Source organism: Lygodium microphyllum, chromosome 29 (genome assembly GCF_053477565.2).
Source record: "Lygodium microphyllum isolate KBCC chromosome 29, Lygodium_microphyllum_v1.1.10, whole genome shotgun sequence".
NCBI classification, from domain to species: Eukaryota; Viridiplantae; Streptophyta; class Polypodiopsida; order Schizaeales; family Lygodiaceae; genus Lygodium; species Lygodium microphyllum.
The window spans coordinates 34,090,738-34,114,798 of record NC_141163.1 but is presented as its reverse complement, the minus strand read 5'-3'; the positions used below and the strand labels follow the sequence as shown (position 1 = coordinate 34,114,798).

At 41.6% G+C, this 24,061-nt stretch overlaps 1 protein-coding gene across 4 annotated transcripts in view; it reads left to right on the top strand.

Moving 5' to 3' along the window:
- Window positions 1-1,720: 1,720 nt before the first annotated feature.
- The window catches only part of LOC148010517 (fatty-acid-binding protein 2-like), a 67,483-nt gene continuing 45,142 nt past the window's right edge, over window positions 1,721-24,061 (top strand). Inside the window, exons 1-6 of one of the 4 annotated variants that reach the window (XM_087671782.1) lie at window positions 1,721-1,880; window positions 2,003-2,080; window positions 3,166-3,876; window positions 4,093-4,327; window positions 22,764-22,839; window positions 22,996-23,098. In XM_087671782.1, the coding sequence (XP_087527908.1) occupies window positions 3,329-3,876; window positions 4,093-4,327; window positions 22,764-22,839; window positions 22,996-23,098 (962 nt within the window). In that variant the 5' untranslated portion in view covers window positions 1,721-1,880; window positions 2,003-2,080; window positions 3,166-3,328. Of the gene's footprint in view, window positions 1,881-1,993; window positions 2,081-2,148; window positions 2,369-3,165; window positions 3,877-4,092; window positions 4,328-22,763; window positions 22,840-22,995; window positions 23,099-24,061 lie in introns of those variants that run through there. The other 3 variants (XM_087671783.1, XM_087671785.1, XM_087671784.1) reach the window with 3 other exon arrangements.

The following is a 24,061-nucleotide window of genomic DNA, read 5'->3' as shown; positions in this document are numbered from 1 at the left end:
ACACTGAACAAAATATTGCATGAAACCTTTGGCACGAAGGACTTGGGCAATGTTTGGCATGCGCATCATGAAGTAGATAGAGGCAAAAGGATACTCTATTTGTCTCCAAAGGAATATATTGGAAAGGTATTGAATTATTTCAATATGGAGAGGGGCAATGCTATTAGTATAACTTATCTAAGAGGATAACCCCAAGCTAATGAGCAAAAAATAAAATGGCCAAGGTTCCTTATGCATCCACAATTGGTAGCTTTGATATGATATGGTTGCTACAAGTCCAAACATTGCCTACATAGTGGGAGTGGTTAGGAGGTATATAGCAAGCCCTAGCAAGAAGCATTGGGAGGTAGTGAAGAGTATCTTGAGATACTTAAATGATATTAGAGCTATATGCATATGCATCTATTCTTAAATATATAGATACTAATTTTACAGGGAGTGTAGACTCTAGGAGATCTACTATAGCTTTTGTCTTCACATTCGTAGGTGGTGCAGACTCTTGGGTTTCTCAATTATAGCTATGTATAGCTTTATCTACCAATAAGGCGGAGTATGTTGTAGCCACTGAGGTCTGCAAGGAAGTTATATAGCTTACTCATTTAGTGGGAGACTTGGGCATTGCAACAGAGGTGTCGGAATTGGGTACTTGCCAAGTTAAAGGAAAAACTTGAATATAGCAAAGGATTGCAATTCAATTTATTCAATAGAATTGTGGTACTAAATGTGCACTTATCCCATCTGTGATCTACTTTTTGTCTCATTGAAAACCATCTAAAATTGAAATTAAACATCTAGAAAGTTTGGCACGCAATTTCTTATGGTCAGGAGATGGGGAAAAATTCAAGCTACCAAAAGTGGCATAGAAAGGTTTGAAAAGGTGAGTAGGAGTGAGAGAGAGTCGAGCACAAGTGGAAGCAAGAGCAAGAGCTATGGTGGTTTGAACAAGAGAGCAAGACACGTAAATGGGAACTCTAACAGTCACAATGTGTGCTTCCCTTTTTTATTCTATCATAATAAAGAATAAGAAATAAATATGACAGTGATGAGCAACCACCATTTATAATATACATGTGTGTAGGCACTAAGTACAAGGTAAACATAGGTGGCTAGGCACCGACCTTTAACTACTAACAACGTCCCACTTATAGGTGAATGTGTCTTGAGTGAGGGGAAAACGTACAATATGTACATATGAGAACAACTTAATATTGTGGTCGAACAAGAAAAATGCTGAAGACATAAGAGAACATAACTTTCGAGACATATTGCAAAGACGAAGTTGAAAGACGCTAGATGGAACATCATGAAGCCATGTTGGACTCACAAAGAAACCTGATTAAGTACTTCCTACCTTGTGAGACAAGGCTATGGCCAAGAAAATAATGTTGGCTCCTCCTAGAATATAATAGCGAAAATATTACTCTAGTAGTTTACTCTGAATTCTAGCAAGGGTTAGGCTTCTTGGGAAAAAGCCAGTTTGGTACCTTGTTTTCTTTACTTAATACACTTTAAGGTTTATTAAAAAAAGAAGAAAAAAAGAAAAGATGGAGTGGGGTCAACAACCGAGTCGCGAGATTAAAGACCGAAAGGTCAGGTGGGAATATGCGCTCTCTCCTTTCAACTTTCCATGTGCTGCAAGCTTTTTTTGTTTATTTGTTTTTTTTTGGGGTTTGCATTTCGTCATACGTTTTTTTGTTGCAATTCAATTTCCTGCGCTCTCATTGGCCCATGGGCCACGGGTGACGGTCCCGTGTAGGCTCCTGCATTTTGCATCTCTGTAGACTGTAGGCCTGGCCTATATGCCTCTGCCTCCCTCTCTCTCTCTCTCCCAACGAAATGAAAGATCACCATCAACACCCTCTGTCAGACAGGCGTCGAAAGTAAGCCTCTCTCTCTCTCTCTCTCTCTCTCTCTCTCACATGTAATGCATTCCAACTAACGATTTTCGCATTTGATGCACATGGCACGACGATCGATTTCTTTTGCCTGCTAGCTCTCTCAGTTAGAAGGAAGAGAGAAGCAATTTGCCGACATATCAGGTGCTTGATTTTTTGCAGAGAGGCAGCAGCACCAGGCACAGGTGTGTGTGTCTCTTTCCCTCACATACACGCACGCATCCTTTTGTTAATTCATTCAAACACTCGGAGGCAGAGAGAGAGAGAGAGAGAGAGAGAGAGAGAGAGAGAGAGAGAGAGATTCCCCTAACCTCGAGTTTTAGAGCTTTCTGGCCTACCATACACGTTGCAGCATGGCATTATTACACCACCAGTCTCTAGGGAAATTGTAGTCCCTTGGACGTCCGGCTAACCGTTGTTTCCCCTAGCGAGGAAATGTTCTTCCGCTGCTGTCCTGTGTGAAGGCTCCGTAGGTATGTGCAGAGTCAAATGCCTGGTAACACGAAAACTTCTGTAAAAGTACGCAAAATTTTGGCCTGACATTTTGGTCACTACCACATTGCAACGACTGCAATGTATACGTTAGTATTTAGACAGCAGACGTGTATTTGAAAGAACAGTCACAAGGATTTGGGATACAAAGCACGAAATTGTAAGGCATTTTCTTCTTTTCGTGTCCTTTCTGCTACTTAGTGAAGTTTCCAAAAGCGTCTGTGGCTATAGAGTTAGTTATGTTCCAGAGACGTCCGATCAAACAAATAACAGAAGTAACTGAGGGTAGTTACAAACTAGATACATTTTCATGGCTACCATTTGCCTGTCAATACTGGGACATTATTTTTTGCTTAATCAGGGATCTTGAAAAGAAAACATTAAAATCACGGACATAATTCTTTTGGTGTTCTGTTTGCAACATGGTCAAGGCTTGGTAGTAGTCACAGTGGGACCGTACATGACTGACCAGAAGTGATTTTTAGCTAGGTTTTATTGATAACTTTAATATGGTCCAACTTTTCATGAAGCAATCTGAAAATGTGCTTGTCCTGGACCAAAGCTCAGGTTCTCTTCCACGAGCCTTACATTCGGAGCTGCATTGATCATGCCTTCTTGCGCAGTAGACAAATAGCTTGCTACATTTAAAAAAAAAAAAACTGCAAAGACCTAACGTTTTTTGTCCATGTTAAAAGTAATTTTGGCAGTCTGCACCTTGATGCATATTTGTAAATGATAATTTGTGTTGCTTTCCTAAGTATGTGATTTATTATTGCAGGTGCTGTTATGCTTTCAGCATTGAAGTAGAAACATCCATGTTGTTGTGGTAGCCCTTTATTTGTTGAAAATTGAAATACAGATCTGGAGGTGAAGTTTGACTTCCTCTTAGTTTAGTCTCATGAGTAAGAAGGGTGATCATCAGTAGAGCTGATGAGAGGAACATGCCGGTCAGGTGGTTGCTCACAACTTGGCTTTTTCAGGTTCTGCCTTCAATTTTTCTCACAGCTGAACTCAAATCATCAGACTTCTCTTCCAATACTTGCAACAACAGCTGCTTGAGATCTGTCACATCAGTCAATCATTGTACTAAAGGACTTTGTGGATTATCCTTTACATCGAAATACTCTAATATAGGACACACAGACATAGGAGTTGCATGGGCCACTGCCGTGCAAGCAGCTCTAGGAGTCCTACCATGGCTAGGAGCTGGTGAAGACAGTGGATTGAGACACAGTTTTAAGATCAGGCGGTTCAGTCAGAGCAGTTGGGCAATTAAGGGCCTTTGCCAGCTTCCAGACACAAACACTGTCATTCCGGGGTATGGAAGTAGCCAGGCGAAGATAGACGCCCCAGAGTGCCTGGTATATCTTCGGTTCATTTTTGCAATCCTAGGGCATTTTATACACAAAGCAGACCAACTGTACTTACCTGCAGTATTGGCTTTGAGTGCTGTTATCATGCCACCACTTGAGCCATCACTTGACAAACCGTGAGTGATCTGCTATCCAGTGATTATAGTAGTTGGAACCTGCTTTTTTTAATTGACCATTTGTTTTTAAGTAAGGCATAAGCAAATAGTCACTCTACCAAGTTAGCATATTCCAGATAAAGCTTTCTACTGTTCTGCTTATATGTTTTAACGTACAAAAGATGAGCTGATGATGATAACAATGCTTTTGATTATTTGACACATGTTTGACACTAGGTCCCCCAAGTTGGTTTCTGGATATATAGATGATTTAGGAGATGAGGATTCTGGTAAAGAAAGGCAGGTTGCAATCTTTGACAGAGGTGCTGATACTTTAAGCTGTCAAGTTGAGGGCACACTAAAAGCTGACACATTGAGCAAGGTGGTGGTGGAGCCAAAGACTGGTCTCAAGTTTCCTTCTGTTTTGTCTACTGAATTATGTGAAGACTTCAGCTTAGCCAGGAACTCACAGGTACATTTTGTCTACGAATTTATACTGGAAATTGAATCTTTGTCAGTTCACTATGTTGAAGGTTTTAAAGGTTTTATAGTCCTTGAATAATGTGAACAAAAACACAGCTAAATGTCTTCCTCTCCCTCTAGAGATGTCTTGTTCTCTCTGTTCCCTATTTTTCACTATGTTGAAGGTTTTAAAGGTTTTTATAGTCCTTGAATAATGTGAACAAAAATACAGCTAAATGTCTTCCTCCCCCTCTAGAGATGTCTTGTTCTCTCCGTTCCCTCCTTCCCTATTTTTCCCTGCACAAAGATATAGATAGATGACTCCTTATCAACTATCTAGCAAGGCTTGTAATCAGCTATATGGACATCTTTATAATCACTAACATGTGGGGCTTTACATTATATTTTTAGAATACATTATACCGCTGTCAGCTGACAATCAAGCAGTGAAGGTAAGTCTGATGTCACTAGACAAACCGTGTTTATTACTGATTTCATGGCCTATTCACTGAAAAGATTCATCCACAACATCCATTAAGTCGTCCACAAATATTTTATGGCTGTCATGTGGACTGCTAACAGTGAGATTCCTCAAACAACTGCTGATGATGGCGGTGAGCCAAAGGGAAACCATACCCCAACAATCTCCACATACTATTCAAAATCTTACACAGCAAAGAGTATAGAGAGCAAATTGTCTAGCAGCATAACCAGTTAAAATGAAGACCTTGAAAAAGTGGTTAACACATGTTGTAGACAAGGTCTAGAGGTTTTGGACTACACAATTTTCCTCTGTCAAGATAGCAATGCCTTTTTGCTGCTTCTGGGAAGAGAGATGCAGTTCTGTTCAATCCACAATTTCCTTGGGGTGACCTTAATTAAAATTAGCCTTAGAGTAAGAAAAGATACTCTCTCACAAATCATACAAAGATTTATAAATGCATATAATTACTATGCATTTCAATCGATTCAGTATAATTCAATAAGTGGGGGGAGAAGAAACATCAACCTTTCTTTTTGGTGGATGAGCAATACATCAGCATGGTTTTCTTCATGAACCCAAAGTGGAAGAGAGGCTGAGAAAAATGCAAAGGTGGGGCTAAAACTAAATGTGAAGGTCTGCTGCTCTGTAAAGCAGTAGTGAAAAAGGTAAGAAGTTGAGGAATTTGTTGATAAAGATGTGGAAAATGATGAGGGGAGATCGCTGTCAGCAGTTTTGGATGTATTATGTGGTAGATTACAGCAAACTTGCAAAGAAACTTTATGTAAAACAATGAGAGAGTAAGATCTCTTTCTTTTGGAAAAGGAGCTCTTAAGTTTAAAGAGGAAAGGTGGAGCTGCATAAGGCAAGTGTGCAACCACATGTCATAGAGTGCGACTCTTGAAAGCTTGAATGATTATTGTGCTGACTTTTGTCTTCTCTTTAATGTTTTCCTTTTTGCGTTGGACTTTGTCAAGGACGATAGAAATTACCAAATTGTAGTTAAATTGTCAAGACAAAAGCTTATTGTTTTAGTACACATTCCTACATTTTAGGATTGGGGAACTCTCCATAGGTTAAGAAAATATGGTCATTAAGCAAAAGCTCTTTGAGAGTACAACACAAAACCAATATTCTCAATTTGAGGCTTTGATGAAAAGATATATGCATTTCAAACATTAAATGTGCATGCAAAGTAAATATTAATGATCATCCAAGTTATTGATCTTAATTGTGTATTCTTGTGGTGAATCTAGTCTACAGTTCATGCAATTAGTTCTTTTGTGTGTGAACTTGGCCGTAATATGCTTGAGTTTTGGTCATCAAGTTGCATTAGTTGGAATGCACAGTTCTTTGTTTTAACCTACTATGTGGCTCTACCAAGACATGTAACAATGCATTAGTGGCCAACTCTTAATGCACGGCTCTATCTAAATCTCTTCTAATTTCAAAGGTAACCCACTTCAGCTAAGTTGATCTATGAATTAGGCTCAAGGATGTGCCTAAGATAGTTTTTAGCATCTCCTTTGGTTTGTACGAGTTTCTGGTTATGCCATTTGGGCTCACAAATGCTCTAATTACCTTTAATCGTATGATGGATAGAATATTGAAAAAACATAAAGCATTTGTTGGTACAATCCTTGATGACATGATTGTTCATTCATAGAATGAAGAGGAGCACCGCTAACATGTTACCATGGTGTTTAACATTGGATCATGTTGATAATGGAGTGTATACTGGATGACATAGAGTGTTCATTAGATGACAAAGTGTTGGACTTGTAAAGGTTGAAAGAGACAAATGATGAGCCAAGTGTGGATTGCCCTAAATAGGTAGTTATCCGAAAACTAGTTAACCAATTGCCACATACAATGGATGTTGGGCCTCGTAGGCCATCCTTTTAGGATCTTTTGGATCTTAGCAAGTTGCATCTTAAGATTTGACATTTCATGGGAGAGATTCGCCCCTTTCCCTTCTCACGTTTGTTAGGAATTGTCCATTTGCTATGGATGGTAGCTCTCTTGCTGTGAATTGTGATGATGTGTGCTGGTTGCAATGCTTTATTGCTCCTCTCCTTCAATAGGTCATCAACTCTTATGTCCTCTTTATATACATTTGCCAACATGTCACATCTCAAGCTAGAGTTGTTTGCTAGAGCTTTATACAGTCCTTTGTTCATGAAGCCATTAATGAAGATTGTCGCTACACTCTTCTAGTTGGGTCCTTTTCATCTTGCAGCATGCCATAAAACTAGGCAACCAGCATCTATTGCTGGTCGCTAGCATAAAATGGCCAAAAGACCAGATCACTAGTATCACAGAGAATGCACCTGGTAGTGGATAGCCTAAAACGAAATGTGAAGCCTGAAATAACAGGCTGCTAGTGTGAACACCCCCCTAAACAATCCAAAGTTGAAATGTAAAGGTGCCACTTGTGTCAAAACACATGAAATGATAGATAGACAAAATGTGAGAGCTCCTAATGTTCTTGTCTAACTCAAACTAAGGATCATAGGCAAGGAGATGAATGTGCATGACACAAATGCTTGTTAACAAATTTGATGTTAGCCTTTATGGTGTGTGGTTGCTGTACGTTAGATTTTTGATGTTATTAGCAAGTAGATCAGGGAGTATCCGAGGCTGATTAATCCCTACATGCAGCTCGAAGCGTCAACAAGGCTGTTCAGTCATTTCACGTAGCTTGAAGTGTCAATGAGAGCATTGGATTAAGCTGATGACAAAGTGTCTACCAAATGATGGAGAGTGGGTTGGACTTGCAAAGGTTGAAGAGATGAATGATCAGCCAAGTGTGGATTGCCTTAAATAGCTAGTCATCCAAAAATTGACCGACTAACTGCCTCAACATGCCCTAAAACTGGCCCACCAGCATTTAATGCTGGTTGCCAATATTAAATGTCCAAAAAACTAAATTGCTAGCATCACAGTGTGAATGCATGTAGTGGACAATCTAAAAGCAGAATGCATAGCCTAAAATAACAGGCTGCCTATATGAACACACACCTAAACAATCTAAAATTGAAATGCAAGGGTACCACCATCGTCAAAACACGTGAAATGACATGTAGACAAAATATTAGAGCTTCTAATGTCCTTGTTTGACTCGAATGGAGGCTCACAAGTAGGAGATGATAATACATGACTCAAATATCCTTTAACACTCCCTCTTGAATCCTAGATGTGGTTGAAGGACAAAGAAGATAGAATGGATCTAGGGGTGGCAGGAGTAATAGAGTTTGTTGATATAGCCCATCAATGAAGAATCTCCTCACAATCTTAGGAAACCCCTTTCGAACACAAAGGGCTAAAGAATCTAGAGCCGCATCTTTGATATTGTTTCCCTTTGAAATGAATGGGGAGTACGAGGGAATCACCAAAAGAGATGGTGGGGGTTGGTATGAAACCTATGGGATAGATGTTTTACAATCGGGAATGGGTGTAGGTATGGAAATGTGTCTCGGAGGGCCCTTCACAATGAAATGGGAATGGAGCTTGAATATTTCTCTCTCTTGTCAACCTATCGCAAGAATGGTTTTTGTAGAAAAATCATCAGTAAAGAGGGCTTGCTCAATGAAGACAACTGATGGTTTGGGAACAAAGGCAAGGTGCTAACACCACAAACAGGCATCGAATAAATATCATGAAGAGTGACTATACCCTTTCGATGAATGGAGATTCTTGAGCCAATCTCCTCAAGGAGTCATATGACTTGAAGCATTGCTGTCAATGAGCAAAAGCTGCTTTGAAGGCGAGGACAACTGAAGCAGTAGGCTTCTCCATCTCATGGATGGAAAGATAAAAGACTTGAGCAATAGTTGGAGTAGAGGTAAAGGGAGGCTTTGATGAGGTAGCTCCACATCCTTCATGCTTGGAGGAATGTAAGGGTATAATTATTTCTTTCAACACTTCTCTCCTTGGGATGTGAGGTCTTTCTATAGTGTGCACGTTTGGGATATCCTTTTGCTTCCCTTTTCAGTTTGTATTAAAGTCCAAAGGTGATTTTAAGTGCTCAACTTGCTTCTTCTTCTTGTTCTTGGCCTTTTTTGTCCTTGTTACCTCCTTTCGAACTTGTAGCAAAAGCTTTCATGGATACGAGTTCATTTGTTCCAATCTCCTTGAGGTGTACATAAAAAATAGAAGGCAAGAAGTGCATTGATTTGAATAGAATGTCGAATACAATGCAAATTGATCAATCCTTGCATATATAGCTTGAAGCGTTAATGAGGGCACTGGATTAGAGTGATGACCCAAGTGCACATTGGATGAGGAGAGTGTGTTAGACTTGTAAAGGTTGTTGCCAATGCTTTGTAGGCCCATTGATGCCGGTTAGTTTCACTTGTATGTCCTCAATGTTGCTTGAGCATGATGCATCCTCAAGGTTTTAGGAGAGGTTGTGAGAGGGTGGTGAGTCAGGGGAGGCGAGCCTCATTTATAAGTATATAGGTGCAAAGGATCCAAAGATGGATGTCCCTTCCGCATTGATTGAAGTATGGCAAGTTTAAAATTTTGGAGCTGGGTTTGACATCCAAGTTCATAATGGGATGTTTCTTGACAGAGAGCGGGGTTGGCTCCTAGTCTGAGCTAACATGAGGGGACAATTTGGCAGTCTAGCCGAAGGCGGGAATGCATGCTCAAAGGTATTGTTGATAGGATGGTCATGTATGCATTGCGAGGCATTGTTGATAGATATAGAGAGCTACTATGATTCTTCTATCTTTTTAGGAGCTAGTGCGATTGATATTGACATCAAGATCTCTCCGAGGCATTTTGGTGGTGGCTTGATCACCCACTGTTTGGGTATCCATTGTCCTATTTTGATGGTCCTTGGTGTATGGACTATGCTGAATCATTATCATTGTATTATTGTATTGTGTCAAATCACACATGATTTGAGAGAGGGTGTTAGCAGATTAGTCAGCTCATGAGTGAGTTTGTGCTTGTATTGTGGGCTAGGCATGATATTATTGTGCATTTCTTTTTGGGCATCTGTTCATGAGCTTTTCAACTGGCCGACTACTTGTATTATTATTATTTTACGGAGGTGGACTTTTTTTAGGTTGATGGCCTATCTATTGCTTGACTCTCTCCTTCTCTGGTCCTTCATCGCTTGCAGACTTCTAGAGTAGCTTCTCTTGGAGAGAGGGAGCTAGTGCTAGTGTCCACACAATGGGTGATTCATTGCGGTACACGATTGTCTCATGTCTTGGTATATGGATTTCATTTCTTGAGCATACTTTTGAGTTTTCTCTTGACAATGTTCATGTGTTTCTCTTTCCTTGTAATCTCTCTTGTGTTGTGCAGTCTATTACATCAGTCTTCCACACTTCCATTCCTGCATCCTCTTTTGACAATAGGTATTTATGGGTGCTTGTTGACAATCTTGGTTTAGGACATTAAATGGGCCTTGAAAAGCTTCTTTTGTGTTATTTGGGCTAGGAAGAAATAAACAATTAATGTTTAGACTAAGGCTAATGCAAGTTAGAATAAATTTCAAGTTCAAAGGGCTTAGCACATTAAATGTGGGAGTTATTGGCAAGGACGAGAATTATTAATTTCTAGCCATGAATCAATTGCTAGAGATTAGATTAGAGCCATGCACCTAATGTGCCAAGTTAAAATACTGTGCCGAAGCTTATTGTCACCAAACATTGCTCCCACCCAACTAGAGTATATATTGGACATATGTTACTGGACATATGTTCTACATTGGCTATTGGAGATTTATGCTCAAGGCAATAAGACACCTTTGTTGCACTTTGAGCCCTTTTGAGGACTTGGAGGCAATGAGATTCTATGAGGCAATAAGCCCTCTTGGAAATTGTCGAAACAAGCTATGGATGTTTCACCCATCTATTTTTGATTTTAGTGGCTACCACAACCCTTGCCAATGCCAAAGCTCTTAATGTCCTTGTTTGACTCAGGTTGAGGCTCATAGGTAGGAGATGATTGTACATGACACATGATTGCTACACTAGGTGCATCTAATGTGGCAAGTCAAAACACTCCACCCAAACTCGTCATCATTAACCATTGCTCCCACCCCATTCGAGTATATGTTGAATAGAGATTGTTCTATGCGAGCTATCATAGGTTTATGCTCAAGGTGATAAGATGCCTATGATGTATATTGAGCCCTTTCGAGCACTTGGAGGCAATGAGACTTTATGGGGCAATAAGCCCTCTTGGAGACTACCACAACAAGCTACGAAGGTTTCACCCACCTACTTTTGATTTTAGTGGCTATCACGACCGTTGGCTCTATGGTTTACTCCATTAAGAGATAGAGGTTGTTACTCACTTGTGGCTCCCCAAGATTTGGGCTTCATTCTTGATAGAGATATGGTCATCCCCCGCATTAGGCAGTGTTCATGCATTTTCTTGCTATCTGCAGAGTCAGACAATTTTCTGCACAATTGGCTCCGACTTGTACCAGATTTTGGGCCAATATACATCTGTCTACTTGCACACACTCGGGTACTTCAGATCGCAGATTTCTAGTCTCAGATCATGGAGATTGCAGCAGACTTTAAGGTGTACAGGAGGGTGACATCATCAAGGAGGTGATACACAAACGTACGCATTACACTCGTGTACATATTTGCATTTCTTATGTAGCATTCTTCATAATGCAGATTTTTTTTTTTTTGTAAAAGGTAATTGTATTAATTACGAAAAAAGGTACAAGTTTACATGATTACAAGATACGCCATTGTGTGTAAAATCTCAATACAAAACCACAAAAGAGTTACTTAAGTCATGGCAAAGACGCAGAGGAAATTGCCATATGCCTTTATACTGCAGATCTACGTTCCCCCCCCCCCCCCCTCTCTCTCTCTCTCTCTCTCTCCTCTTTGTGTTCACTCTATCTCTTAGTCTCAGTCATGCGTCTGCACGGTTGCACTTTGACATGGTATTAGAGCAGTGCAAAGATTGATTGATTGTGGGTAGACCTAAAGTAGAGTTTTCACTTTGACTCAAGGCTGCGCTTTTAGTATTCAAGGGTGAGCGGGAGGGCTGCACATTGCGGATTTTTGCTGTTTGGGAAGGAGAAAAGCTTTGTTTTGAGCCTTCAATTGCAGATTTTACCTTTTCATTGCCTCCGATGGGTGAAGGTGCGGGACAAGTGGAGAAGAGCCCTAGCAGGCTGCATTCTATAGTTTAGAGGGGGGTGTTTTGGTGCTTTTGCAAGCATAGCTGGTGAAGATGTCTTTTGCGGCCAATCAATAGTTTTAGGCGATCATGGCCTGTCCTATCGGCCCTTTCTACATATCAAAAGCTGAATGGTGAGACCTATAGCATTTAGTGGGTTATTATGCTCACATCGGTGGGTTCTGATACTCACCATCTTGGAGTCTTATGATTTGGCAGAACTTGTCATGAAGGCTATTGACCATCCTTCATTGTGGGATGAATCCAAACTATCTGCAGAAGATAAGGCATTGTTGGCACAAGCTCAGCTGCATTGGGACAAACTGAATGTCCGCATCCATTCTCTTCTCTTCCTTTCATGTGCTACAGCCATGATTGTCCATATTGAGCACTTGATGATGGCTAGGGAGAAATGGTTGGAGCTCAATTAGATGTACAATTGAACGGTCGTTATGAAACGGGTGGCTTTGGAGGTGCAGATGAGGACATTGGACCTTAATAAGTCATCTTCTATGTGGGAGCATGTGAACAAGCTACAACAACTTTAAATGTAGGTTCAAAATGCAGCGAAGGTGATCACATCTAAAGACATGGCGACAACTCTTCCGTCATAGTTACTGCCTAGGTTTGGTGCTTTTTACACCGCCTTGATTGTTTAAGGTGGGAGTCAACTCTTTTGGTGGGAGGAGTTGGTTCCTATGGTCTTGGACCAAGAGGAATAGTTTAAAGGGTAGAATGCTTTCAAGGTGGAGGCATCAGGTCAGTTCTCTCAGAAGAAGGAGGACAACAAGAAGAAAGACGACAAACCAAAGAAGGACAAAGAGAAGGAACCTATTTGTTACATCTGTGGCAAGACAGGTCACTCGAAGAAGGATTACCTCGACAAGGATAAGAAGGACACCAAGAAGGAGAAGGCTTCAAAGGATTCTAGAGCAGTTGTTGCTCCCTCATAAGGTGCTTTCCTCCATTTGGAGGTGGTTTATGCATCGACCCCGAAGGCTTTTGATGTTGTGTTGATAGCCCCATACCCTTGCACATGGATTGTTGATAGTCGTATCTCTTGGCACATGATTTCTTCTTTTGTAGGTGTTGTCTGTTTGTGGTCTTTACACGGGTAGATTCTGATAGGAGATAGCTCTTCTATTTCGATACAAGGTAGGGGTGACATATAGTTAATTTTAGATGGATGAGGTGATGCTCATACTTCTGAGGTGCTTTATGTTCCAGGCTTGGGTTACCATTTCCTTTCTGTGCACAAGATTTGTGCTCTTGGCTTGTTGGTTGAGTTTGATGCACATTCTTTCAAGATTCTTGATTGTGGATCAAGAAAGGTGCTTTCTACAGGTTATGAGAAGAATGGAGTCTACAAGTTGAGATCTCCTTTTGCCTTGACTTCTTTTCTTCTTACTTTACAGATACAGTCCGAGCTTTGGCATGCATGGCTTGGCCACCTAAATTATGGTTACCTTCGGAAGGTGTCTAGGGGACAGCTTATCTGCTAAGGTTTGCCAGAATAGTGGTGAGCCAATAGCCTTGTGTATCTTGCATTTGTGGAAAATAGCATGGTGATGCCATTCCTAGCAAGGTTTTGAGGCGTTCGTCAACACCCTTGGAGCTTGTTTCTATAGATCTTTGTGGACCTATGCGGACAGAGTCTCTTAAGGGGAGTTTGTATTTCATGCTTATTGTTGACGATTTTAGCAGGATGACATGGGCATACTTCTTGGAACTGAAGTCAGAGGCCTTTTCCAACTTCAAGGATTGGTTGCTTTTTGAAGAGAATCAATCGGGCAGGAAGCTAAAGACATTGCAGTTGAACAAGGGAGGAGAAATTCTCTCCAACGAGCTTGACGGATTTTGTGCAGATTGTGGTATCCACTAGGAGTTTGCAAAACCAACATCCCTCAAGAGAATGGCATATTGGAGCAGATGAATCGAAGTGTGATTGAGGTGGCTTGCACCATGATGGCGCATCGAGAGAGACCTCAATTTCTTTGGGTGGAGGTTGTGGCTACTGCTGTCCATATCCTTAATTGATCCCCTACTTCAGCCATTGTTGGTATGATACCCTATGAGGCATATTTTGGGTCTAAGTTTGATGTTTCTTATTTTAAGGTTTTTGGGTGTGATGCTTATGTTCACATCCCAAAGACGTAGCAAGAGAAGTTTGAAGTGGCTTTTAGAAGACAAATGTTTGTGGGCTATAGCTCACAATCCCAAGGCTATGAATTGTATGATCCCGTCAAGCGGGATGTCTACATGAGTTGAGATGTTTGGTTCGTGGAGGTACCAGCTCCAGAGGGGGGTGAGGAGCACCCCGAACTTGGAGATCTAGGAGATAGTTGGACGCCAATGACTATTCCTTTGGAGCCCATGCATCTTGAGGATCCTTCATCAGTGGATGAGGAGTTTGCTTCAGCATTGGCCTCCCCTACTCCTTTTGTACAAGTTGATGTTCTAGAGACTTAATAGATAGTGAGTGACGAATCTGAACCGATCTCCTCCACTTCGTGATGTAGGAATTGAGGGGGGTCTTTGAGGAGTGGCAACCACAAGATGGCTCGTGGCATTCTCAGAGGAACCAAGCACATTCCATTGAGCTTGCTTGTACTAATTACTGTTTGATGACTCATGCTTTGCAAGATAGGGAGCCAACCTCTATGAAGGAGGCTTTGCAGTTTGATCATTGGCGGAAGGCCATGGAGCAGGAGTCGGAGGCGATTGAGAGGAATGACACTTGGTCCCTTATGCCACAGCCTCCTCATTAGAAGGTGATTGGATTCAAATGGGTCTTCAAGACCAAATACCGTAGTGACAACACTGTGTATAAGCACAAGGCCTGCCTTGTTGCTAAAGGTTTTGCATAGCCCCCAGGAGCTGACTTCAATGATACTTTTGCACCTTCAGCTTGGATGGCGACCATTCTTGCCGTTCTTGCCTTGGCTAGCTATAGAAGATGGCCGGTTTATTAGCTAGATGTGAAGTTTTCCTTCTTAAACGGAAATTTGAAGGAGGACATCTACGTTGCAAGTAGCCTTCTGGCTTCGGTTCATCGAATGGTAAGGTATATAGGTTGAAGAAGGCCCTCCATGGTCTCAAATAGGCTCCACATGCTTGGAACAAAATGATAGACTTGTTCCTCCAACAGAGATTGTGGTATCGACACCCCACAGCTGATCCATAGCTTTATGTCCAATTTCACAGGGGCACGTGCCTTGTTTGCGCTCTATGTGGATGATTTGATTTTGACAGCTGATCATGTATAGATGGTCAAGGAAACCAAGGCAACACTTCATGAGAAGTTGGAGATAATGGACATGGGACTTCTTCATTTCTTCTTAGGGCATGAGATCTATCAGACTCGGATGGGGATCTTCATCCCCCAGTAGCAATATGTGCAAGTCCAACAGAGATTGTGGTATCGACACCCCACAGCTGATCCATAGCTTTATGTCCACATTTCACAGGGGCACGTGCCTTGTTTGCGCTCTATGTGGATGATTTGATTTTGACAGCTGATCATGTATAGATGGTCAAGGAAACCAAGGCAACACTTCATGAGAAGTTGGAGATAATGGACATGGGACTTCTTCATTTCTTCTTAGGGCATGAGATCTATCAGACTCGGATGGGGATCTTCATCCCCCAGTAGCAATATGTGCAAGTCCTAGGAGCTCTTGACTACATTTGAGATGGAGGGATGCAAGCCCATATCGACTCTTATGGATCCGAACTGGAAGGCCACAACCCATGTTGATTCACCTTTGGTGGATGCTACCCGTTACATGTAGCTTATTGGGTCTCTGATTTGGCTGCTAAACACTCATATTGATTTGTGTTATGTTGTAGGTTTGTTGGCCGGGTTCATGATTGAACCTAAGAAGGTACATTGGCAAGCTGCTATTAGGATTTTGCGGTTCTTGAGGGGGAATCTTGGTCTAAGGATCTTGTATCCAACAGGTACAAATGGTTCAGATCTTGTGCTTACAGGTTGTGTCCCATGTGGCAGTTTGTACAGCTTGTACAGTCATCGCATTTATTACTGGAGTGCCATGAGGCAGCACAGGGCAGTTTCACATGTGTGGTAGTCAGTGCGGGATGCCACATCAGCAGTTGGACAGGCCACGTCAGCAATCGGACAGCAGTCTGTCTGCACAGTCAGACAGTTTTCTGCACAATTGGCTCCATTTAATGTAGCCGACCTGTACCAGATTTTGGGCCTATATATATCTGCCTACCTGCACACACTCAAGTATTTCAGATTGCAGATTTCCGAGCTGAGATCGTGGACTCTGGAGATTGCAGCAGACTTCGAGGTGTACAATAGGGTGACATCATCGAGGAGGAGGTACGTAGACATACACATTGCGCCCATGCACATATTTGCATTCCTTATTCAGCATTTTTCATATTTCAGATTTGTGCTCTCTCTCTCTCTCTCTCTCTCCCCTCTCCGTGCTCACTCTATCTCTTAGTCTCGGCGGTCATACGCTTCTGCACTGCTGCACTCCTTCCACATGTGGACATTCGCATGCCTTGGTGACAATCTTTGGCCTTCTTCATTTATCCTTTTTGGCATTGATACCCAAGATCTGCCAATTCTACCTAGGCTGAACTCCGGACCCTTGGTTTTTCAGCCATGCCTTGGTGGCTGCATCTTTGAGGTCTAGCAAGGAGATGGGGATAGTGTCTTCTCTCTTGAGTCCTAGGATCAAGTACACATCTGTATTCTTATCAGCAAGGAGATATAGCTAGTGGCTCCTCTTTTGAGGTAGAGTTTCAAGCACCTTTGGTATCACCTTGGCTGCTATTTTTCTTCACAAGTTTCCTCTTTGTTGGAGCTTTCCATTCTTGGATTACAAGTGCTTCTATATTAGTCTTCTTCTCTTAGATAGCCAAGGTGGATTGTTTTTTGCTCCCACCTCAGCTACTGATCATTCTCCTCATTGACACCCTTGCTATAAGTGTTTTTAATGGGGCATCCTAATGTCTATTTATTACCTTACATTTTTCAAGTTAATAAGCGGGCAGAATATGACTCTCCATCCATCTTGGACACCTTTTTGGACTTGGGAGGGAGTGTTGAGCCACCAAAATCAACAATGCATTAACATTAAATTTTCATGCATTAATGCCCAATATTGCTCCTTAAAAACAGCCCCAATAAGATTTATTATGTTAGAAGGCTTAATTTATGAATAGAGGTCAAATGCCCAAAAGTTCCCTATGTAAGGGAACGTTGTCGCTGTCTCACTCTCATCCATTCTCTCAGGTCATTCTCTGAGTGACTCTCCCTCTTCATTGAGTGCTCTCCCCTTCATCCTTAGGCCCATTCCCTGTTTTCTGAGCCCATTCCCTGTTTTCTGAGTGGAGGACAGTTGCTGCCCATCTATCTAGCCTTTGCTGCCATTCTGAGAGGACGTTTTTTTTAATTACAGAAGTAGTAGGGAAGTTTGAATAGAACAATTGAAATGTATACTCAGAAAAAGTGATGAAGCAACCTGGTAATGCAGCCCTTGCATGTAACATAGTGTATGTTGTTGAGAAACCACTTCTCAAGCTCACACACTTCATTTAGGGTTTTGCACTAACAGTCCCACGAAGGGATGGTGTCCACGTTTTGGCTACTTTTTGAATGGGTGCCCACATAGTGGTGCGTCACCCTAGACAACTTATGTCTATAAATAGGCAGTCACTTCTTTCATTCTTTACACTCCTATCACTACTCTTCAGTCATTCTTCACCCCTCTTCTTTCGTCATCAAATACCCTTCATTTCTCTCATCAGCCCCTTCCATTGCCCTCACACCCCTTTAGGACATTGTGGTTCGTGGCTCGTGGCTGCCTTCATCCTCCCTCTGATTTAGGCGCCCTATTCCATTATTAGGCCTTGCGTTTGGAGCGTCTCCCACCCGGTGTCACCATCATCTGCTTGGTGTTAGCACCCTTCTCCTTCAGGCTCCACCTTCACCTGCGTTTTTTAGTGTGGAGATCTCCTCCTTACAAGGTGTCATCATCTCTAGCTTGGCGTCAATATCCTAGTGTTTGGCAATAGTCTACATCATTGGGCATGAGTGATTTCATCACTCGTCTATCACAAGGGTTGTTGGGACCTGCGTTTTTGCAGCCTGACTTCTCCTCCATCACTTGACATTATTCCTCTATCATAAGGGTTGCTGGGACTTGCGTTTTTGTAGCTTGGCTTCTCCTCCATCACTTGGCGTCACTCGTTTGCCACAAAGACTGCTAGGATCTGTGTTTTTGCAGCCCAGCTCATCCTTCATCATCTGGCATCATCATTATCCACTTGGCATTAGTATCTCGGCTGCTCTCCCTGCACTTGATAGCTTCAACACTTTGGGATTTGCGTCTTGCTACCTGTTGGGATGTAAAGGTCCTTTATTCACCTTCGTGTATTTTACACGTGTATTGTTATGTTGTACATGTGAATGCACCCTTACGAGCCCCAAGTATAAATACATTTTATTCTTTGTGTACCAACACATTGTTGGTACACCCAAATCTGTTCGTCACTCTTACTCTCACTCACTCACCTATTCACTTCCTTTGTTGCAAATCTTCACGCTTCCGCTACCCGCGCGCTCCAACAACTGGTATCAGAGCTGAGGTTAAGGTGCTCGCGCTCCTCGAAGTCCGTGTGAGACAACACCAGTTCTTCGCTTCGAGAAATCAGTAAGTCGTTACTCATACATGTCAGGTCGTCACTGTTTCCAGGCACGTGTATGTGCTGGACAGTCAGGCGACAGTGTTGCAGGTCACGTTTTGTGCAAGCGACAGCCTGATAGACAGGCGATAGGTCGTTTTTGACCTGGCAGACAGGACAAGTCGTTTTTGACCTGGCAGGCAGGGACAGGTCGTTTTTGACCTGGCAGGCAGGACAGGTCGTTTTTTGATCAGGCGACAGTCAAACAGGTCACGAGCAGCCAGGACAGGTCGTTTTTTGTATATGAAAAAGGATATAGATGGCAGCCCTATCATACTTGTTTTGTATGTGGATGATATGTTGATAGCTGGGAAGAGAAAGACTAGCTTGGATGCTCTCAAAGATCAGCTGAAATCAGCTTTTTCATGAAAGATTTGGGGAATGTAGAGCATATATTGGGCATGAGGATTCGTAGGGATAGAACGCAGAAATTGCTGTTCTTATCTCAAGAAAAGTACATTGAAAAGGTACTGGACAGATTTAACATGGCTGAAGCTAAGCCTCTCGGAGTACCCTTACCTCCATACCTTAAGCTTAGTAAAGCCAACAGCCCAAAAGATGACATGGAAGCCAATGCTATGAAGGGAGTCCCTTATGCATCAGCTTGTGGCTCTCTTATGCATGCTATGGTGGCTACTCGTCCAGACATTGCTTATGCAGTGGGAGTTGTTAGTAGGTTTATGTCAAATCCTAGCAAACCACATTGGGAGGCTGTCAAGAGTATTCTTAGATACCTGAAGTACACAAAGAAGTGTATTTGCTATGGGCAGGGTGCACTTAATTTGCAGGGTTATTGTGATGCAGACATGGCAGGTGACTTAGACACTCGCAGGTCCAATAGCGGGTATGTCTTTACAGTTGTTGGAGGGGCCGTCTCTTGGTGCTCCAGGTTGCAGAACATCGTCGCACTGAGTACTACTGAAGCTGAATACATATCAGCTACTGAAGCTTCTAAGGAACCTATATGGTTGAGCAGACTCGCAGAGGATCTCGGCATGTCTATGAGTACTCCAGTGTTGGAATGTGATAGCCAGAGTGCTGTGTATCTGGCTAAAAATGCCATGTATCATTCACGCACAAAGCATATTGATGTGCGATATCACTTTATCGGACAGATTCTGGAGGATGGTCTAATCACATTGACCAAGATCAAAACACAGGACAACCTTGCAGATGTTCTCACTAAAAGTCTAGGCAAGGCTCAGCATGAGCATTGCATACGACTAGTGGGAGTTGGTTAAAGGTTCACTCCGGACCTTTAAGTGGGAGGTTGTTGGGATGTAAAGGTCCTTTATTCACCTCCGTGTATTTTACACATGTATTGTTATGTTGTACATGTGAATGCACCCTTACGGGCCCTAAGTATAAATACATTTTACTCTTTGTGTACCAACACATTGTTGGTACACCCAAATCTGTTCGTCACTCTTACTCTCACTCACTCACCTGTTCACTTCCTCTGTTGCAAATCTTCACGCTTCCGCTACCCGCGCGCTCCAACAGTTACCTAGGTCACTCCTTGGCATCAAAGGACTACGGTTTACTTCCTCGACAGTTGTCCTTCACTTTCTAGTGATTACTTCGATAGCACGCTGCTCAGAGGACTACGTTTCGCTCCCTTTACTATGTAGATTTCCCATAGGTGTTGCTGCCTGATTCAAACATGATAGTGTAGTTATCTTCTGAGCTTCGGCTCTGTTGTATCAGTTTTTCTTCTCATAGCATGATTGAGTGTATCATCACCGTGTTCTTCTTGTTTCTGAGTTTCTTTTCTCTCTTAGTGTTTCTTGTATACACTTTGTGTTACTCCTCACAAACCCTATTGTCTCTCTGCATTGTCACTTATTTTGACATGGTATGATCTGTTATTTTTGACATATGTCTGTAGCAACTTGCAAGGGTGTTGTGAGTGAAGAAGACTAGAAGGATGGTAGATAGAACATTTGAGTGTATAGTCACCAAACTGATTGGCTGTCCTAAAATAGGTGCACATGACTCAGTGACCTAAAGTGCAAAGAAATTGTATTGGGTTTGAAAATAACTTGGGTAGGGCATAAGATAGGACATTAGCCAAAATTGGACAGCACAATTGGACCACGCTGGACAAAATTGGATGAAGCTCCTAATGTCTTTTATTGGCTTAGTGCCTAAAAACAGGGAACAAGCATTCCAGCATGTAGGAAAAGCCTAATGCGTTCCAAACCCTCCGAGGAGGTGAAATAGCCAAGGAACGTTCCCTGCTATTCCCAAGGCTGTTCCCGCCGTTACCTGCCGTTCTCTGTTTGGAACGGCCATTCCAAGCCTGCCGACCAAAAATTGATGTTTTTTCTAGTTTTTTCTTTTTGCTTGTGTCACATCCCTTCTACACATGTTCACCCATCGCCATTGCTTAATGTGCACACACTAATCTCTCTCTCTCTCTCTCGGGTTGAAGATTCCAAGTGTCAAGACAAGTCACAAGCCAATCACGAGTCCATGCAAAGCTCAAATTTGATGCATTATCAACTCTTGCAAATCACAATCAAATTTCAGCCTATCCTCAATTCCAAGGTAAGCATGCATTTATATTGTCTAATTTCAAGGGAAATTGGAAGAATTGGGGCATTTGGGGCAATTCAAAGCAATTCGGAGCTATGGGGGTAATCGAGTCGATTTTGGGACATTTGGGTCAATTTGAAGCATTGAGGAGTATTGGGGCAATTAGAGGGACATTCGGGGCATTTGGGAATCTGTGGCATTTTTGGGGCGTTGAGAGCAATTTGGGGCATTTAAGGCAATTTGGGTGATTTGTAGCATTGGGGGCCTATTGGGACAATTTGGGGCGATTTGGGTCATGCTGGGCATATTTGGGCACTTAAGACATGTGCTGTTCCTTGATCTTGGACATTTTCCCTGTTCGAGTTGGTCTCATTCCTGTTCCTATTCCCTGTTCCAAGTAACTATGGCTTAGTGTGGAGTTGACAATTAGGAGATGACCATGACTACTAATATTCTTATCATAATCAAGAAAAACATTGTTTCTTTTTTGCTTAATCTTACCCAAAATGACATCACAATGGTTTATGTCAAATTTGAAAATGTAAAGGATAGTTTCTTGCTGTAAGGCTTTGTCCCTTTTGATTGCATTTGTATATTTGTATCCATATTTACTTGGGGTATCACACTCATTCCTCTTTCTTTGATCTATGTGGAGATTAATAGCCAGTAGTTTCTTTTTCTCACAAAAGAGCATTTTCATTGCTTTACTGCATAACCAGTTTTATAAACCATAGTATATGGAGATTTCATAATATCCTTAAGTAAGCTCTACCCAACTTTGGTGGTCATTGGCTTTCAAGGTGGAGTAGAGCTAGAGTGAAATTTGCACATAGTATCAAACGTTTGGAAGAACATTAAATTAGAAAAAATAAAGTGAAAATCCAAGCCATTTAACATAGGTATGACAATTGTAGGATTGTCACACTTAATGTGGAAGGACTCACTGCACTTAGGTTAGCTATACTCTCAACTATATAGTAGTTTTGGTGGATGCTATGTAAATCAGGGTATATATCCGCTTTATAAGATGCTATTGGAATGATCAGCAGGAGGGGTGCTGGTTATAAGTGTTTTCCACTTCAAAAGAGTCTGAACTTCTCGTGTTTTGGAGATATGAAGTGTCCACTAAAGAGGGAATAGTTCAAGTATAATTAGCAGTCTAGAAACCTTACTTCGTCCTGCACACAGTTCTCTTACTCTTTATTTTTCCTCTGCTTCTAGTTTATGAATCCACTGGACCAAAAAAATGGGAAATTTCAATGGATTGCATTATTGATGTGATGATTATTGAGACAATTTGTGTGACTGCTCAACAATTTGAGAAGAATAACATTGTTTGAATCGACATCTTCTGAATGCATATAATCTGATCTAACCAATGATGAACTTTCATGCAGCTAAGAAATTTCTCTTGAAAAGCAACTTATGATGTCACTTGTTTTAAGAAGCTACCTTTTCTCTCTGATGGAATACTCTAAGTCACAAGGTATGGATCACCAAATTGAGCTTAATGCTATCTGGTGCTGGATGATTTCAGGTATTGGCTGGTGTTGGTGTGAAAACTGTGACAATTGTAAGATTGAAGTCAATCAAAATCTATGCCTTTGGCTTGTGTAAGTGGTCAATACCTTGTAGTGAGAGCTGTTTTATGCTTGGCCCTAACATAGGTTGAAGTTTATTGAGTAGGTCTTTGCTGGGCCTTGTTTGTGTGATTTATGGGTATGGCTGTACTAAAACATTGTTTGAGCTAGCTTGATCCTTGTGTGAAGATGTCAAGCCAGATGAGCTTAAAGCACAACTTGGTGAAAAGTATGGTGGCTTTTCACCTGAAGAACTGAAAAATAAACCTGGTTTCTTTGAGGATCTTTTGAGGTATTCTTTGATCTATTGCTTCTTGTCTTTGAAGAAATTGTCCAAGCATAAGGTTTTATATCCCATTTACTGCATTCTGAGTTGAAGTGTTGATGATATTCCAAGTTATTTAGTAGTATCAGTTTTGCATATCCACATTTATTCTGTGTCATTATATTTGAAACATGAGATCCGGATGCACATAAATTCGAATCCAAAATTTGAAAATGAATTCTTGAGTATGAATCTCTTTACTATGCACCTTTGGTGTGTGTATATGTATTCATGTATGCATGCACATTGATCGATTAGATGTCGTGCATGGACATGCCCATATTAAGTGAGTATGCATACTTGCATGAATATTTTTATGTCATGCATGGAAGCATAAATGCGCATAATATGAATATGTATTGTGGCATGGACATTTTTTATCTATATACATTATGACATACAAAGAGGATCAGCTTCCAACATTGTAACCATGCTGCAGTCCAGCCTGCGTAATTGTATTCACCATTGTGGTTAGTGTCCATGGTATAGGCCTGTTGCCTGTGTGAGAGTGCACATTGGAAAGGAAAGTGAACATAGAGCAAATAGAAAAGGAGACTGAATGAAACACATGAGAGAGATGGAACTAATTGACTGATGGCTAAAAGATACAAGGCTACAATGGTCAGTCCCAACACGCAACATTGAGTGTCAGTGTGGGCGCTAGATAGTAGTAGGGGTATGAGAGAAGAATGAGGAGGGCTGGGTGATCATGATTCATATGGATCACAATGGATGAATGGAGTGAGGGGGTAGGCTACCTATAAATAGGCAAATTGGACCACAATTTGTACACAAGTGGCTAGGCTCAAAATGCGGGTGCCCAAAAAAAGCCCACCCAATTGACCAAAAAGGTCACAATGCCCAAAACAAAATTCACGGATGTACCCTCCATAAAAAATGTTTAAAACAGATAAAATGATAGACAATTAC